Consider the following 18617-nt stretch of genomic DNA (forward strand, 5'->3'; position numbering starts at 1 on the left):
TAGTGTAGTGTTTTGAATTGAAATATTTGCCTTAAATGATAACAAATGCTGAATATTAAACGGTAGTGGCATTAAATCAGATTATTTCTAAGTCTATGAGATCTTTAAGTTTCATTAACCGTGTAAAATAACTGTTAAAATAATGACTCAATTCTCCAAACGTCTGCACAGCAACTCAAATATGAAAGAGTAAAGAATGCAGAGTGATTTATGATCCAGGATCTGTTTTATTTTGTTAAAAACTGATCTGCTTTTGTTAAAAAATGAGCTTTCCAGCCGATTTGGTCATTTCTTATCGCCCCACAGATGTGATTTCAATAACTCTATATTCATATTTTGTTTTATTTCGAGTTTTATATATAACGTTAAGTCATTTAAGTTTCTTTTCTTTAGTTTGTCAAGCATTTCCTTCTAATTATTTCAAATTAAGAGCACATTATTATAAAAGGGTGCTATTATTAATATTGTTATTATTTAGCTGCTGATTCGTCTTCACTGTCACAATAACACCATCGACACACAGAGTCACGAGGACATGAACACACACACACACACACACACACACACACAGTCATGTTTTGTACTTTTACATCTGTGTTCTGTGCGGATTATTATTCATTTATTTATTTATTTATTTATTTATTTATTTTTCCGGTCACAGTGTGTCGAGGGTTTGAGACCAATATCAAGAGAGTCCTTTATTCGTCCCACAGTGGGGAAATTTGCCACGTTACAGCAGCAATTAACAAGAAAAGAACAATATAATAAGTTATTAACACTGAGACTATATTAAAAAAATTTTTAAATATGTTAATAAGTTAGATAATGAAAAAAATTTATACATTTATTAATTAATCCCCCAAAAATGGGTCATAACTGGAACTCTTTGAGACAAAACCTTCACAACAAATAAAAGCCAACTAACACCTAAGAGCTAAAGAAAAGTAATGATACTTTTTTGATTTCATTTAAATTCTCACTTTAAAACTAAAAGATTGTGCATCTGACTGACCTTCTTACGAATAAAGTTGGATTGACGACAAAAGATTGATGTCAGAGCTCGTTTTTATATATTTACATTTACGCAGTATTTAAGAGTTGTTGTTGTTGTTGTTTTAAAACTGGTCTTTGCAAAGTTTTGACCCAGAAAATATTTCTGTAAAAGTTTCTGCTGATATGAAATGTTGAGCTCCTGATTCCATTAAAACACTGTCAATGATGCCTTTAAAATGACATGAAGTGAATTCTATTTTTATTTTTATGCCATTGACTGGTTTCACTTGAATCCATTTTGTACACAGTAGATAATATATACATATATACACACATATATATATAGGAAACTGGGCTTCCTCGCATTACACTTGATTTTATTTATTTATGTAATATTTGTTTAGTGTATTTATTTTTCTGAAGCCTCTCTTTAATTTGTTTTGTTCTGTTTGTATGTTTGCTGTGTGTGTGTGTGTGATATTTAAATTCATTCAGATTGGTATTAGACTTTAATTGTGAGTCATGTTTGTGCAAAACGCTTTATTATTATTTAATATGGTTTGTTTTTCTTATTCCAGTTCACGCTGAAGACTTTATCTGTAGGTCAGAATTAGAAAAACTTTACTCTTTTACTGTAGCAGAAACGTATTTGTGTATGTTTGTATTTTTTTTTTAACAGAAAAGTATATTTTTTAAGAAAATTTATATTTTTTTAATTAAAATTTTTTATTCATTTATTTATTTTTTTATTTTTTTTAACAGAAAAATATATTTGACGTGGCTCGACACATCAATCTAAAATATACTGTGAAATACACAGCATAAAAACAAGGTACGTTAATAAATGCAAAGTGACATAGTACATACAGTGTATATATATATATGTATATATAAAGAGAGTAGGAGTGTTTTTATTGTTTCTATTGAGTGAGAATTTAAGAACTTATCATTTTCTTCATGTGTATTTATTTAGTGATGTGATCTGAACTTGTTTCTCTCTTATTGATCAAACTGCACTAAGTTGCATTAAAATGTGCTTCTCATTGTGTGCAGCAGTCAGTGATGTCACTCTGCCCTCTGCTGGACAAACTATGAAACAGGGCAAAAATCACAGTAATAACAAAATAACTCGAACTAACTCAGTCGACTCTCTCTGACTCTTATTAGATATATAGTTATAGATGTTATTTGGGACTATGATAACGCTCTTGAACACCTGATGAACTTTGTTTCCCTGTATTATTTATTCACAAACATTTGCTAAACCAAAACCTAAATCTGCTCATCTGCTTTGTTTAAATCTCAGATTTTGGTAAATAACAAAAAAAAGTAACACCTTACCGAGTGATTATGAGGTTTTTCCTTATTATTATTATTATTATTATTATAATTATGTTTTAGCTGTACTCTATCTTTAATGTATTTGTTAATTATGTCACCAATGTGCTGTTTGTTATTGTATACATGTTAGTTTTGGACACTTAAATTTTTCAATAATTATATATTAATGTTAATGCTTATTAGTATAGTTTGAAAACGGAGGTGATCCCGTGTACATACATTTAACTACTATACTGCAATATATCCATTTTATGCAATTTTTTAGGATTTTAGTTGACTCAGTGTTCTAATTTAAATTTCATAAAACCTTAAGAGACCACAGTGCTATGACAAATGTCTAAATATATGCAGAAATGTATAAATAAACAGGAGGTCAAATGGTGATTATTAATGACAGAGTAGTGCAGAAGGGGTGAGGATTAAATATGCAATATTTAGACAATATGCTTCTTTTTAAAATAAAGCCTTCACACATTCATTAAATCAATGTTGTGCTTAGAGCTGCAACTAACGATTATTTTCTCGATAAACAGTCTGGTCCATAAAATGTCAGAAAATGTTAAAAAACGTTGATCAGTGTTTGTCAAACCTGGAAATGACGATGTTCTTGAATGTTGTTGTTTTGTCCACTAACCAAAAATTATTGAGTTTTAATGATTTCTTTCTTATGTGGCGCAAAGAAACAAATAAAATATTCACATTTATGAAGCTAAAACAATCAGAAATCTTGTTTTAATCATGAAAAAAGCTTCAAATCGATTCATCGATGATCAAAATAGTTGACGATTAATTTTAGTCATCGATTAATAATCAATTCATCGTTTCAGCTCTAGATGTGCTACATTCCTGCTCATGTACAAATCTGTGTTTGGGCCTCAGAGGTTTGGCTTTTGTTGATATTCTTTCCCAGACATTCATAAAACACACGTGTGATGAATTGAGTGTTTAAAAAAGTAAACAAATAAAAAGCACGTTATGGATGACAGAATCCAAATCCAAGCGGTCACCACCACCAGTTCAGCTCATTAAACTGCATATTCAAAGTCTCTCTTTCAGCTTTGCCACCTTTATTTTCTTTTCTTTTCTTGTTTTAAATACATACAAGTTGACAGATCAACAAACGACAACAACAACAACCACTGCATGCAGGATCTGTAACCTCCCTGAAGCCAAACATAACAAACACAAGCTCAAGTGGAAAAAAATAAAGAGGAAAAAAAAAAGAGGAAAAAAAAAAGCATAAAGTTGATAAAGTGCATCACGTCTTTAGTCTCCTGCTCACATGGCAACACAGTGAACGGCTGCAGACACAGACTGGGACAAACCCACTCACGGCCTCTCTTTTACCTTGGTTTTCGTTTCGTTTTCCCCTTTGTTTCCAATGGGAAGGCAAATCGTTAATGATTATTATTATTATTATTATTATATATATATATACACACACGTCTCAGAAACCAAAGGAATGGATTTGCCCTCTTTCACACGCCCGTATGTCGTGTGCGTGTTTTCAGTGCACATTAAAGTTCCGATTACTGCCGCGTGGTTTTCAGGGTGGATTTTTAGAGAAAGCAGGAGTTTGACATTATTCTAAAGCAGCTGAAATAATCACTTCCCTCTTTAAAACTCCGAACATTAACACTTTGATAATGTGGAAACGGCTGGATCACGGTCGCTGTTCTACAGAAAACAGAAAATCCCTTCAATCAGACAAAAAAAGACAATGACACGATCGCGGTGTTAAACGTTCAGCTATCTGGATTGTCGATGATTTACATTAATGCATGCCGCGTTTACATGACGACTGACCAGAAAAAGACGCACGTGGCACAGGAAGCCAGGCACCGTTTAACGGTTAGCTGCGTTAGCTCCTTAAGCGCCGTTAGCTCCTTTAGCGTCGCTATCTCCTTTCAGCGCCGATAGCTCTTTTAACGCCGTTAGCACACCAACAGTGGAACTGGAGCGGTCTGTTTATTAAACGAAAAGAGCAGCGCTACAAATAATCAGAGCGTACCTGTGTACTGTGTATGTGTGCCTCTGTTTTTAAAGTTTAGCGTTACTTTAGAGACTCGTTTTAACAATCAGGAGTCACGTGAACATGACGTCACACGCGCGTCTTTTTCCGTGTGCTTTAGCGCCACGGACGCCCAGCACAAGCAATTATATAAACGCAAGTGGGAGGGGGTAAAAAGTGAAAACATTTGCTTCATACTTCCATGCTGCTGCTGCTCCATGCTCAACTCAAAAATCCTCAAATCTATTTCAGTTGATTGACAGATGCGTGTCAAAGTTTACTTCATGGTTTTCCTGCTTTTTAAACCATCTCAAACAACATCTTTGGCGTTTTCTATCCGTGCCAAAGACTTATGAGACTCTTTGACTCTTTGTTTGGACATTTTAGGGACGACTTCGTCACATATGATCTGCCTGGATTTATCCTCGAGCCTTGCTGAACACTTTTCTTCGTCTAAACTAAAGAAAAGCCAATAATCACGCCTCCCGTTTCCCTCCAGTGTTGCAGATGAACACATTTCACCGCCAAAAAATGCACTTTGTTCCTCCTTAAATTAAGACTACAACTCATTAAAAAATTACATATTTTAAGAGCCGTTTCTTTAAATAGTCCCGTCTTCAGTGGGAACCTGAATGCATCTGAAGCAGGAGGCCACAGGAAGTGGAGGCCACAGGAAGTGGAGGCGTCGACCCACAGCTGAAACACCTGCAGCTTCCTGCTAACGCGCCGAAACTCACTATCCTCAGCAAACACGACGCAGTAAATGTAGACTTCATTATTCTCAATTTGATGATATCGTGAAATTCTAAATAACGGATACGATAAATATTGCAATAAATATTGTACCGTCAACTGTGATGGAGACTTTTACATGGTTACGTCCCTGTGACAAATAATTCTGATTTCCACTGAAACGTTTCAGTCACACGTGTCTGGACTTTCTGTGTCTACATCATATACAATGTCTGTTTCTAACTTTAGTGCATTATTGAACGACTTCCCTCTCTTCGCCCTCCTGACTTCAGCATGGCACTCAGTGTTTAACGCGCATGAACTCACAGAATCAGACGCACACGTGTCACGTTACGGCAGAGTTCAGTGGAATTACAGGAACGGAGTTTCTGACAGGAGCTGGAGTCACAGAAGAGGAAGAATAAAGATGCAGGAAGAGAGTTCAGACTTCACCTCTGCCGTTTTCTTATTTGTTACCTTCTATTGTGTTACGTTGGCGTGACCTCACCCTGAACTCACAATCATGCATCCATATCACGGACATCCAGTAGCTCCGCCCCCTGTCAGGCCTCTACCATTCACTCCTCCTCTTCTGTGGAGATCATCGTTGACGTTTTCCTCCCAATTGTTTTGTTCAGTGTGTCAACTTCAGCAGCTCCTCCTCCTCCTCTGAGCTGCAGTCTTTACTTACTGTGCTGCAGATACTGCTGCGTGAACATGTTCAGCTCGCTGTCCAGCCAGCCCGCTTTGTTCCTAACAGCAAAGACACACACACGTTCATCAACGTTAAGACACAATACTGTTCAAAATGTCCTATTTTTGAAGGAAAAGCACTTTCTCTTCAATTAATTGAAATACACTCTATACATTGTTAATGTTGTAAACGACTATTCTAGCTGCAAACGTCTGTGGTTTTTAATGGAGTATGTACATAGGTGTATAGAGGCCCATTTCCAGTGTTCTAATGGTACATTGTGTTTGCTAATCTCGTTAGAAGGCTATTGGATGACTAGAAAACCCTTGAAAACCCTTATGCAATGATGTTAGCACAGCTGAAAACAGTTTTGCTGGTTCTTTGACGAAAGGGCAAAATGATTATTCGGAATAAAAAAATCATTATTTCTAATCTCGTCAATGTCTTGACTATATTTTCTGGACCTTTTGCTGAGCCTGAGGATCACAAACACGACATCCATATAAAAAATAGATATTTGACATTCTTACCGCAGCAGCTTGGCTTTGCTCTGCAGACTGTCCAGCAGCTCCATCTTCTTGTTGATGTCGGTGATTTCATCCTCTAGATTCTGGCGCGTGACGTCCACCTGCTGGCAGAGCTGAGCAAACACGCCCGCCAACTCCCTGACGAGCACAGCAGCAACACACACACACAGGATTAGAAAACAGTGTAGTAACACAGGACGTCAATCAGCAGCCATATTGGAAGTCAGACCAGACAACATGTGCCGACTGAAGTGTGTTCAGTTAACATTCACTCACTGCTGGACTTGGTGGCTGCAGTTGGATCCAGTGTAGCTGACGATGAGCTGCAGCTTCTCGGTGGCGTATTCCACAAACTGCCTCTTAAAGGCTCTCTCTTTGGCCTTGGTGGTCCAGGTGAGCCGCTCATAGACGTACAGGAGCCCGTAGAGGCCCACGGACAGAGCAATGAGCCGCCAGCCCACTGCCTTCCATACCTGCAACACAACCACAATCACTTGATCAGATGCGATCCAAAAACCCTTCATATCACAGTCTGTAATAATGTAAACAAGAGAGGCATCTTGTGGGGCTGCTTATTTCTTCTTTATGGGAGAAGGATATTAGTGACATTAAAGGGGATAAATGCATTGCATAACCCATTTTCTACAAATTAAGCTAGTTCACTGGTGTCCTAATGAACACTGTGACATGATTTGGTCAAAATACCTTAAGGATGAAGCACCACAGCAGTTCAATCACCCTGCCAAAACAGCCCTGTTCAGAACGCTCTCTTTTGAGTGCCTGTCTCTTTAAATATGCAAATGAGACACAGGAAACTACGTCAGCGTCACTGAGGCTAACGGCAGCTAACAACAGTTAGCATTTGGAAAGAGTCATCATTTGCCGACTCTAGCCGGCACATTGCCGTCATATGTAAAATGTAAATCCTCTGAGGCTGGAAGTTTGTGTAGAACTCTGTGCTGCACTGTGCAGAAAAGAATAGAACACTTCGCAGACTTCTGCTCTTCAGGATAATATTGCCCTCGCCTGCACTCTCGCATTTTTTAGGGACAAAGCAGAGCTCCACGAGACAACAATTCCAGGAATGTCTCATTGTGACGTAGCAATGAGTGCAGAAGTCAACATGGTGTGTTTTATCTCCTGTACTTAGACTGAGGCGAACCACAAAAACATGACTGAGTCATCTTTTTTCACACTTTGGCGACTCATAGGGCCTCCAGAGTCCCAAATATAAGGATTAAAATGATTAAATAAGTTAATTTTGTATAATATGGCTTCTCACTTACACAGTAACAAACCTGGAGCAACAACAGAAGCTATAGGTAAAACTAATGTGATGGACTATCATATTTTGTCTGTGTCCTCACCACGCCGCCAACAACCAGGACTCCCATGGAAGTACGAGAGGTGAGGGATGCGAGTCCCGTCACCATGGAGACCATCAGCTCCTCCTGCGTCATGGAGCTCTGTGGGAACGGAGGCATGCTGGTGCTGACTGGAGTAAGAGCCATGGGCCGAGGGACCTGCAGGGAAACGCACCACTGATGAGCTCTCTGTGCTCCAACTGTCACTCTGCAATGTCAATTATTATTATAATAATAATAATAGTAAATAAATGTCCCAAATGAAATCCCCTCAGCTCTAAAGGCGTCACTAATTCTAGCGTCACCTGGTCGTTGTAGCCCATGAGAGCCCTCCGCGTGTTCTTGGGCCCGAGGAAACGATTGACGAGCATGGTCCAGCCCAGAGAGAAGTGGAAGCCGATGTCCTCCTGAAAGTCGCTGCAGAGCTTGTCACAGGCCAGGTCATAACTGAGCGAGAAGCACTGGCGAGGAACCAGCTTGTCGAACTGCTCTCTGACTGGACCAGGGAGCAGAGGCTTCAGACCCTCTGCACAAACACACAAACAAAGGAAAGACACCATGTTTATTTGTATGACATGAGATGTAGGACTTTTGATTTACCATTTAGAATTCACACGCCTGTAATTAGACAAGTAAAACATCTCCATGCTATTATGCTATCAAATATCACTGAGTAATCTTTGAAATCAAAATTTGCTTTTAATCCATTCTTTGGCATCATTATTACCCACGTACAAAAGGAAACCAAGACATACTCTGGTGTCTAAAGTCTTGATTACCTATAATATTCTATTAGATGTACATATTTTCATGTTACTTTTGTGTGGAAATTTCCTTATTTCTGAAGGAAAATCACTTTTTTCAATGAATATAACATTAAATGAATCATAAACACTCTATATACATTGTTAATGTGGTAAACGACTATTCTAGCTGCAAACGTCTGCTTTTTAATGGAATATGTACATAGGTGTATAAGGGCGCATTTCCAGTGTTCTAATGGTACATTGTGTTTGCTAATGGCGTTAGAAGGCTATTGGATGATTAGAAAACCCTTGAAAACCATTGTGCAATGATGTAAGCACAGCTGAAAACAGTTTTGCTGGTTCTCTTTTGCTGAATAAAAGTGTGACTTTTAATGGAAAACAACAAAATTTTATAGGTGAGCCCAAACTTTTGAACGGTAGTGTATTTAAACTCATTAAAAGACGACTGCAGTGTCTCAGGTGTTGAGTGCAGCAGTGTTACCGATCATGTCCGTCTGCGTGGTCTGCAGGGCGCCGGTGATAGAGGTGGAGCATCTCTGTGACATGTTCTTGCCCAAACCGTCTTCTATGTGCCGATGAAGCTCCTACAACACAAAAGACAAGATCTTTACATCCATCTATAAAGGCACAATAACTGACGCAAACATTACAGAGTAAATCACAGTACAGATTCAAACCTGACAAAATATTCTTATGCATCAACCCTGGCCTAATCTAAAGTTTTTGGACCACTCCTGTTTAATCATTCACTCTAATCTGCATTCAAAGGCAAATTATTGTTCACAAAGATTGGTCAAAAAACGTAAATGGTCCAAATATGAACTTTATTTGTAAAAAATCTTTTTTTAAATACTGATGGATGCTGCTATGCATAGGCTTTTTGCGTTAACCCTCTATTTTTACAATATTTTTACTTTTTTTTCAATATCAAGTAAAAGTAGGAAGTCATATTTTTATAAATGTTAATCTAGTTAAGTGTGTTTGGACAGATGTAGTTCATATTCACGTGCATATGACAATGTGCAATTTGAATTTAATTAGAGCTGAAACAATTCATCGATTGTTAATCAATTACTAAATGAACCGTCAACTATTTTCAGAATCGGTTTTTCATGATTAAAACAAGATTTCTGATTGTTTTAACTTCTTAAATGTGAATATATATTTTTTTTCTTTGCTGCGCATACAGAAAGAAATCATTCAAACTGAATCATTTTGGTTTGTGGACAAAAACAAGACATTCGAGAACATCAACGTTTTATGGACCAAACGATTCATCGATTACGGAAATAATCGTTAATTGCAGCTCTAAATTTATTACATGTAGTTGACGAGAGGTTGAAGTTTGCGGCTGTTGGACACGTTCTCTGGCCTTTGCTTTCCGTCATCACGTGTTCATCATCATGAGTTAAGTTTAATTGTCCACGTAAATCAAATGAGATTTCCCGAGTTAAAAGAGGACATCACAACATCACAGTCTGAACTGCTGTTACATAACACAGATTACTTTAGATTATGCTTTATGCAGGAGAGCAGGGATGAGTTTTACACTGTGCTGCAACACAGACAAACAATAATTGCTCCTCAGTAGAGCTGCAACTAATGATGACTTTCGTAATCGATTAATCGTTTGGTCCATAAAATGTTAAAAAACGTTGATCAGTGTTTGTAAAATCTGGAAATGATGATGTTCTCCGATGTCTTGTTTTTGTCCACAAACCAAAATGATTCAGTTTGAATGATTTATTTGTTATGTGGAGCAAAGAAACCAAGAAAATAAACCAATTAATCGATGATCAAAATAGATGACGATTAATTTAGTCATCGATTAATTGTTTGAGCTCTACTCTTCAGGAATAATAATACAAGTCATTACCGTCACCTTTACCCCCGCATTAAAATATCTAAAAACAACAAGACTGCATTGATATATTATTGAGTAGTGTACTTGTTAGCCAAAATGTTTCCCACATATTTTATAACCACAGAAATCCATATTTATATTGAATGTAATGGACAGTTTCATTCATTTCTGTTGCCCTTTAATGATGTCAGTTTATCAGTTTATTTTTATATGCTGAAAATCCCCACAGAATAATAAACATTTGAATGCTTTACATCCTCCTCTGTAATCAATGAAATGACGAAGTTTTGGTCGTTCTCAACACGAAGGCTTGTCTTGGGAGAAGTTTAAAAACTCACATTCTTGTAGACCTTGAGCACGACTGACGACGGATGGAAATCCAAATGAAACTCGTCCACCAGAACATGAAGCTTCCTGATCTCCTCGGCCATGGCGTTAGACACCTGTGCACAAGAGACACTTTGGTACTACATGGTAAAGTTTACCCTGACCTACTAATACACACTTCGAGTATTACATCTACTAACAATGGCAAGTGTAAGGAAGTCAGACACAAGAGGGCTCGAGCAAAAATAAAGCGGTAAACACATTTTTAAGATAGCTTTCACTGCTATGCAGCTGCGTTCGACTCAATTCTCATAATAACATAATCCAGAGTTCATGGATTTAGTTTATTCAGACTAATATTTGATAAGAGGGAAGAATCCACTGCATTTCCACTCACTGCTACTATGAAGAAAATACACAACTCAAACACTGACATTACAGGAGTGTTATATCACCTGTTTTTCCACCTCCTCTGTGATTTTCTTGATCTTGGTCTTACAGTCCATGGTCAAAAGGTCCAGCTGCTTATCGATGAACTCCAGTCGGCACTGACGATCTTCTTTGGTATCAAGGCAATAGACCCTAAACACACAAATACACACACATACACCATTAGTGGGCAAAAGAAACGTGCCTTAAACTGTAGTGTAGTGATTATGTAAAAGTGCTAAAGGAGACAGATTATGCAAAATCAACTTTTTAATCATTTTAATCAGAGGATTTACATTTTATATATGACGGCAATGTGCCGGCTAGATCGGCAAATGATGGCTTTTCCAAATGCTAACTGCTGTTAGCTGCCGTTAGCCTCAGTGACGCTGATGTAGTTTCCTGTGTCTCATTTGCATTTAAAGAGACAGGCACTCAAAAGAGAGCATTCTGATCAGGGCTGTTTTGGCAGAGTGATTGAACTGCTGTGGTGCTTCATCCTTAAGGTATTTTGACCAAAGCATGTCATAGACATGTTCATTAGGACACCAGGGAACTAGGATAGCTTGGAGTAAATAGGAAAAATAGGGTATAATATGATTCCTTTAAGATGAAGACATTTGTCTCTTCTTTCAGACGACTCACCTCTGCTCTTGTGCAGCGATGTGAACAGAATCCATGATGTAGCGCAGAGCTTCAGAGATCTGCTTGGCTCTGACTGTGTGCTGCTCAAACTTGGTCTTCACTGCCGACTGTGAGATGCACTCCTGCACAAAGCAGACAATGACCAAGAAATTAAAAGACGACTCAAAGTGTCGCTGAGATCGACTTCAAACATCTAGATTGCTTAGATAATTTTCACAATTTCTATAAGCAGTATTTGAATGCACTTCATTTCAAGAACAAGCTTTGTTTTTAAAAAGGTAACCTAAATTAAGCAAATGCACTGTTGAATAAATATGCATCAATTAAAGCAAATTTCTATTTTCTTATTTCAAGGATCTTACCTCGAATCGCCTCTCAAAGTTCTGGAACTCAAACATTCGAGCTTGAAATCCCTCAGCGAGAGCTCCACCTGTAAAAAGACCAACACAACAGTTCAGAATAAAACACTGAATATTGTCCAGATGTGAGAGCCACAGTTTTCCATGTCAAACAAAGTTTTTCTCATTTCAAACACATTAAGTTCAAATTGCACGGCTTTTTGCCAGACTATTTTCTTTACTGCCACACTCACCTGATTCAGGCATTCCTTGAGCTTTCTGCACCCGGGCCTGGAGCACTTCTTTGGCCGAGACGAAAAAGATCCGGTCCGTGGCCTGGGTCCGGTCCACCACGGTCAGCTCGTCCACCAGGAAGTTTGTACAGCGGTCCATGTGCTGCCTTCGAACCTGAAACAGCATCACAAAACATGACTAAAGGTTGAATTTCAATAAGTATTTGAGAAGGTGAAGAACCACAGCTGTGTATTGAGCAGAAAGGAGGGTGAGGGTGCAGTCTTTTCTTATCTGATGTATCGTAAGTCAAAAATAAATGTTTAATCTGCTAAAGGGAGCCCTGCAGAAAGAGGTTTGGAGCCATACATGTCAAAACAGGCTGATCGTGGACAATATTATTAGGGATAGAGCCGAGCCGAACCAGTATCGGGTTCCGATACACCCGGATCGGAACTCAGGGATCGGAAATTTCCGATCCAGCTGCAGAGAGTTCCGGTGCGTCCCTGCTTTAATGTTAATCTGCTGAAATGTCTCCACAAGTGATTCTCTGACTGCTCTGCTCGCTGTCTGCAAAAAGTAGAATGGATTTCCTGAACGGAGGCGTGTCTCAATGAGGCGCGGAGTAATGATGCACGCCTCTGTTCAAGAAATCCATTCCACAGTTTCCAGCCAGCTAGCAGGCGAGTATTATTGACCAGTGAAAAAAAATGTCACCAGCTATAATGCCAAATAATTAAATCAATGATTAAGGGTCCGTCCACACAGCGACAGTGTTTTAGGACCTGAAACTGTATTTTTTTTTAAACAAATGCAGGCATCGGGATCGGATCGGATCGGGAGTGAAAAAAGTGGATCAGTGCATCTGTAAATATTACAAGATGAGGACAAAAGAATCAAGTGAATTGATGCTTCCATCTATTCACTAGGTTGATTTGTGTTGGTTGGTTGAGCAATAGACTTAAAATATCACAACTTTAACACTTTAAAAAAAAGGCTTCATAATGTTTGCTTACGGACCTCCTCCATGTATTCAGGTTCTGAGGCTGAAGCATCCCAGCGGTTGTTGAGGATGAAAATGTTGGGGCTGGAGAGCCGCTCGTTGACCTTGTGGAAAAAGGATTTCTCCTACAGGAAGAAGACAGAAGTGACAGCGGTGTCAAAAATCTCAACACTACAGCTGCACTCGAAGCGATCGCACACATTTGCTCCACTTTAATTTCATCATTAAACTTCGTTGCCAGCTTCCTTCCAAATGAAATGCACAGCTGTCCCGTCTTACCGTCTGCATGAGCGTGGACTCAGAGTTGGCCACCAGGACAAACACGTCAGCGTCCAGGCAGAACTTGTCGATCCAGCTGTCCAGCTCTGTGGTAACATCAATACCTGGGCTGGAGAGGGAAGACAGGATGTGAACTAAATAAGCCACTGTTCCTCTACAACTCAGCACAGTGGCTTTTAGGTTAGATCTGTAAGGGTCACCACAGGGGGTCAACCAGCTTTTTCAGTGATGCCGCATATTTGATTTGGCAGACATATTTGTGGACCAGATGTAACCCTCCCACTTTTATCAGATAATTAGGGCTTGGGACAGGCACTGTGGCTTTTTTAAATAAAGGGCAGACATATATTTACTAGTGCTGGGCAGCGGTTAGCGGCGTCAACATTAACACAGATTAACGCATGACGCGTTTCCATGACGACCGGCCGGAAAAAGACGCACATGATGTCATGTTTACATGCTGCGGCATCGGAATCCAGCCACCGTTTATCAGTTAGCTCCGTTAGCTGTGCTGGCTGCGTTAGCTCCTTTAGCGCCTACAGTCGAACTGGAGCGGTCGGAAAAAAAGAGCAGCGCTACAAATAACCAGCGTACCTGTATATTGTGTATGTGTGCCTCTGTTTTTAAAGTTTAGCGTTACTTTGGAGACTCATTTTAACAATCTCGAGTCACGTAAACATGACGTCTCACACGCCCCTTTTTACGGTCAGTCATGTTTATGTGCTGCGGGACCAGAGTCCAGTTCGCTCCGTTAGCTCCTTTAGCGCCGGTTATCGCACCTACAGTGGAACTGGAGCGGTCTGTTTATAAAACGAAAAGAGCAGCGCTACAAATAACCAGCGTACCTGTGTACTGAGTATATGTGTGCCTCTGTTTTTAAAGCGTTACTTTAGAGAGTCACGTAAACATGACACCACACGCGGCTTTTTTTCAGTCAGTTGTCATGGAAACGCATCATGCGTTAACATTGATGCCGTTAGCGTGGCCAGCACTAATATTTACATGTTGTTGTCAGTTGTAATGATGGAAAAACACTGAGGATGAGTTTATGAAGATGTGAATTAAATGGCGTATGTTTGCATGATTAGATGGGCTGAGACAGTGGAAAAGTGATATGTGGCCACATTGTCATTGCTGAGAGATGATTCTCCAGTACTATGGAGATCTAGTGATACAAGGTCTCACCTGTCAACCAACACCAGATCATCCCTTAGCAGAGCACACTTTGCTTTTGGCCACATGACACAGACTAAGCTGCCAGCATCCAAGTCCTCATCCTGGTGGAGAGCGTGGGCCAGCTGGTTCACTGTCTGTTAACACACACACACACACACAGAGTTCAGCAAAACAATTAGTCCAGCATACCAGTGTGCTTGTGTACATGTTAAGGCTCTAAATGAGCTGTGCTCACCTTTATGCTCTTCTTCTCCTCAGAGCCTTCAGTGAGGATAAAGGCCTCATTGCCATCAGTGCCCTCCACCCTAAGAAAGCAGTTGGTGGTGTGTCCAATTCCAGAAGGCAGCACCTTATCACACAGCATGGCGTTGATCACTGAGCTTTTCCCATTACTGGTCCTGTAGAGCAAACAACAAGCCTGTCACCGGGTTTAAATTCTAGTTATATCTAGAGTAGGCCAAAAATCAACATTTGTAGATGTGTCATGGCTACACAGAAAGTTAACAATTCATTTGCGAGTGCACATACCTGCCAAAGAAAACCACCTTCATGTGTCTGCGAGCGAGCACCTCACCAATACCTGCCACCTTGGCGAGGTAACCGCGCACCTCCTGGACCTGCTCCTCTGTGGTGACCGGGTCCAGCTCATCATTTTTGTATGCATCTGAAATGTGGAGTGCGTTAAACAGACATCGATGCATCACAGCACACAGCAGACTTAAATACAGGTGTAGCTTCAATCTCATGATCAAGGGGATTCTGTATAAAACCACTAGTGACACATGGAAAAACAGAAATAATGTGAAAGATCCAACATAGAAAGAATAACACTGACTTTTATTTATGAGTAAAAAGGTGCTTATTCTGCTCACAAACCCTCAATCTTAATCAGATATCTTATTGGCTGCATTGAAGGACTTTGAAGAGAAGGTATGTGTGAAGAACTTTGAACTGTGATAAGAATTGAATGGTGGGAGGAGGCGTTACACCTCGCAGTGAACATTATCAGTGGGATTAAAACGGGATACAAAGGGTGAGAGTGCAAGCGGCAGGTGAGGTTTGGTCGGGGTACCTTCTAGAAAGGATGCACTCTCCTTGATGTAGGCCCCGAGTTGTTCAAAGATCCCGTTGATCTTCTTCTTTGCGGTGACAAAGTGCTTCAGAGGCGATGCGTTCACTTCCGCCATCAGTCTTTTATCCTTCTTGCCGTGGACTGCGTTAGTGTTGGGACGCGGGAAAACCAGAGACATGGCACTGGACGGAGAGAAAATCCAACGTCAGAGACATGTTTCGCTGAAAGAAATCTGACATTTACAGGGGGAGTGATGGAAACATGATATCTATTATTAATGCATTATTATTGTGGACTGACTACATATAGTAAATGCCTTTAAATGATAGCCCATTAGCCAGGAGCAGCCCACTCACTTACCATGCACGGCCGGCAAGACATTTTAAAACTGAAACTCTACATAAGGTCCCGGCTAGAGTTACAAATCCTTTGATAATGGAATGCAAGGTGTCACTATAAAGGTCGCCCATTAATATTCAATAATTATATTATTCCTTTGATTATATTCAGTATGAACTATAGATTAGAATCCAGGAGAGTAAAGAAGAATGAAGGATGAACGATTCTGTTCAGGGATTCATCTTCAAAATGGAAGAAGACGACTAATAAGAATTATATTACAAGGAAATTATTAGAAGACTGACTTTGGGTTGCACCTCTTGATGTACAACCAATAATCTGAACATGAAATATTGGAATATCCACTGACTATTCCTGTCAATTAGAAATTAAAATGTAAACAGCTGAAACCTACGACAATACAATTCAAAACTATATTAACTACAACGTGTTTATTTCCCCCACACCATGTATATCTTAGCTTTCTCCTCGGAAATCTGATTTTCTCGATCTGTTTTTCTGGCTAATTATTGTGTTATTACATTGTTCGGTGCTAGAAACAAAACAAAACAAAACAAAACCCCATCAGCAGCTTCCACACACAGACTGTCAAAACAAACGCACCTTTTCTTTTGCGTCATTGACATAGAACGTATTTAAACCCGCAGCTTCTGCCGACTGTGGCGTGTTTACGTGATTGTTGAGCAGACTCTGTGTCTCTCTGAAATATGGAACATTAAATAGATAAATAAAGCTTTTAAATCTGTGACCGTGAACGCCCCCTGTCTGTCTGGACGAGGCCATTACTCAGCTGCGACCTTTCACACACTTTCAAGGTAACATTTAGGGCACGGTCCACACGCCTCTCTTGACTCTTTCAACCGTACAACAACTATCCACAACACAAATCTGTGGAACCATCCAGTTGAAACATACTCCATTATATTCCAAATGCGCATGTTAGCCCGCGTTAGCATTCGCGGCAGCCAGCATGTTTAACGTCAAGCCCCCCCTGATGATTTAAGCTAGCGAATGCATTTAAAGTCACATGGATGTCCCTCTGTCTTTGTCTCGAATCACCGGTCCATGTGCTCAGTCTGTCACAGACGTGAGTGACATGACAGCGCGTCTAATGTGGATAAATATGTGCTAAAGTGCAGGCTAACTAGCTTTTATGATAAGCTAATTTACGCTAAGTGAACGCTAGCTGATGTTGTGGCTAACCGGTGGCTCAGTGTTAAATGTCTCGGGGGGTGAGGACTTACCGTGGTCGGGCTCGTTCTTCACATATACTCCTCTATCATCCTGGTCCCGGCGCTTCGTAAATATCGATTAGCTAACTAGCCGCTGATTAGCGCCTGTCTGACTGATGTAATGAGCGCCGGATGAGTCGAGTAGAACGTGCGTCAGTGCATTCACAGAAGGACGCTCGTGACAAACTGCTCCTCTCTCTTTCTTCAGCAGCAGCGTCGCTACCACACAAACGCATTAAAAAAAAACGTGTGTTACAATACGGTTGTTTTTGTTGTTTTCCCGTAGTTTCGCTGACAGTTAGCTATCGGCACACACACAGCGTCCCCGCCTCCGTTTCTCCTGTCTGTCTTCTGCCTTCTGTCGCCACAGCGCCCCCTGCTGCACCGACGTGACTTCTTCCTGAGCAGTGACGTCACCGAGTGGTGAAAGTTTCACTCGTGGTCAAAAACAACACAAAACAACATATTTAGACACACGTTTCCACCTCACATGTACATATTATGTAACAATTGAACTATCACTATAAAGGGAAAATGTAGCAAAAAAAGCAAACTGGTTTTAATTTTTGTCCATGGTCTTCTGGATTCCTCTGAACTATAAATAAATATAATATAAATTCCACATCCTTTTCGGAATTTTAACATCTTTTTTCTTTATTTTCTTTCTCCCAAATATGCCTCTTCTCCTCGTTCACTTGCTGTTTGTTTACATTCGCGAAGCCATCAATATGGCCGCCACGTCCCAGAATGCAACGTGGTGCCCGAGCCCTAAACTATACTATACTTTCTAGAAAAGGCTAAATCAGGGGTCTCAAACTCAAATGACCTGGGGGCCAGTGCGCATTAGACCCCTGGGTTAAATGTTATTAGTAAGGCATACTTAGATTTCCTTTTGGGTTGACATATCAACAGCTGGTTATCGATAAAGATGGATAATATACACTTAGATATGCTTTATTTGGGGTAAATAACAGTGATTCTTGCAAATGGAATGCATTCAGCCACTATTTTAAAGTTCTTGTACCTTAGTTTAGTTTGTTAAATTTACTGTATCCTTGGTTGATCTAATCGGCATTATCAAACAGATGTATCCCATATATCTGTGTTCCAACTGATTTCTACATGGTTTTACAGTGTACTGGGAGCATCACAGCCACCAACTGGTAAGAAATGTTGGCCGCATCCAAGTATGCCTCATTTGCAAATAAATGAATGGTCTACATTAATCAATT

General features: G+C 39.8%; 1 protein-coding gene across 1 annotated transcript; it reads right to left on the reverse strand.

Moving 5' to 3' along the window:
• Positions 1-3391: 3391 nt before the first annotated feature.
• mfn2 (mitofusin 2) lies at positions 3392-17719 on the reverse strand. Its single transcript, XM_083895315.1, has 18 exons — positions 17398-17719; positions 15794-15975; positions 15250-15385; positions 14957-15119; positions 14731-14855; positions 13546-13654; positions 13284-13391; positions 12287-12440; positions 12057-12124; positions 11695-11816; positions 11076-11202; positions 10632-10736; positions 8911-9013; positions 7968-8188; positions 7666-7821; positions 6575-6771; positions 6302-6436; positions 3392-5830 (listed from the first exon to the last, which is right to left on the reverse strand). Exons 2-18 carry the CDS (start codon positions 15969-15971, stop codon positions 5761-5763), a joined length of 2277 nt encoding a protein of 758 aa, XP_083751441.1. The 5' UTR covers positions 15972-15975; positions 17398-17719; the 3' UTR covers positions 3392-5760.
• Between the last annotated feature and the right edge of the window lie 898 nt (positions 17720-18617).

The sequence above is a fragment of the Microchirus variegatus genome (assembly GCF_963457635.1).
Source record: "Microchirus variegatus genome assembly, chromosome: 9".
Lineage (NCBI taxonomy): Eukaryota > Metazoa > Chordata > Actinopteri > Pleuronectiformes > Soleidae > Microchirus > Microchirus variegatus.

Bases quoted from the DNA above. Each gene is read 5' to 3' on its own strand.
- mfn2 (XM_083895315.1), bottom strand. From the start codon at position 15,971: ATGTCTCTGGTTTTCCCGCGTCCCAACACTAACGCAGTCCACGGCAAG. The intron at 15,386-15,793 runs GTACCCCGACCA...TCCACATTTCAG, and splicing joins GAGTGCATCCTTTCTAGAAG to ATGCATACAAAAATGATGAG. The intron at 8,189-8,910 runs GTAACACTGCTG...GTGTTTGTGCAG, and splicing joins CACGCAGACGGACATGATCG to AGGGTCTGAAGCCTCTGCTC.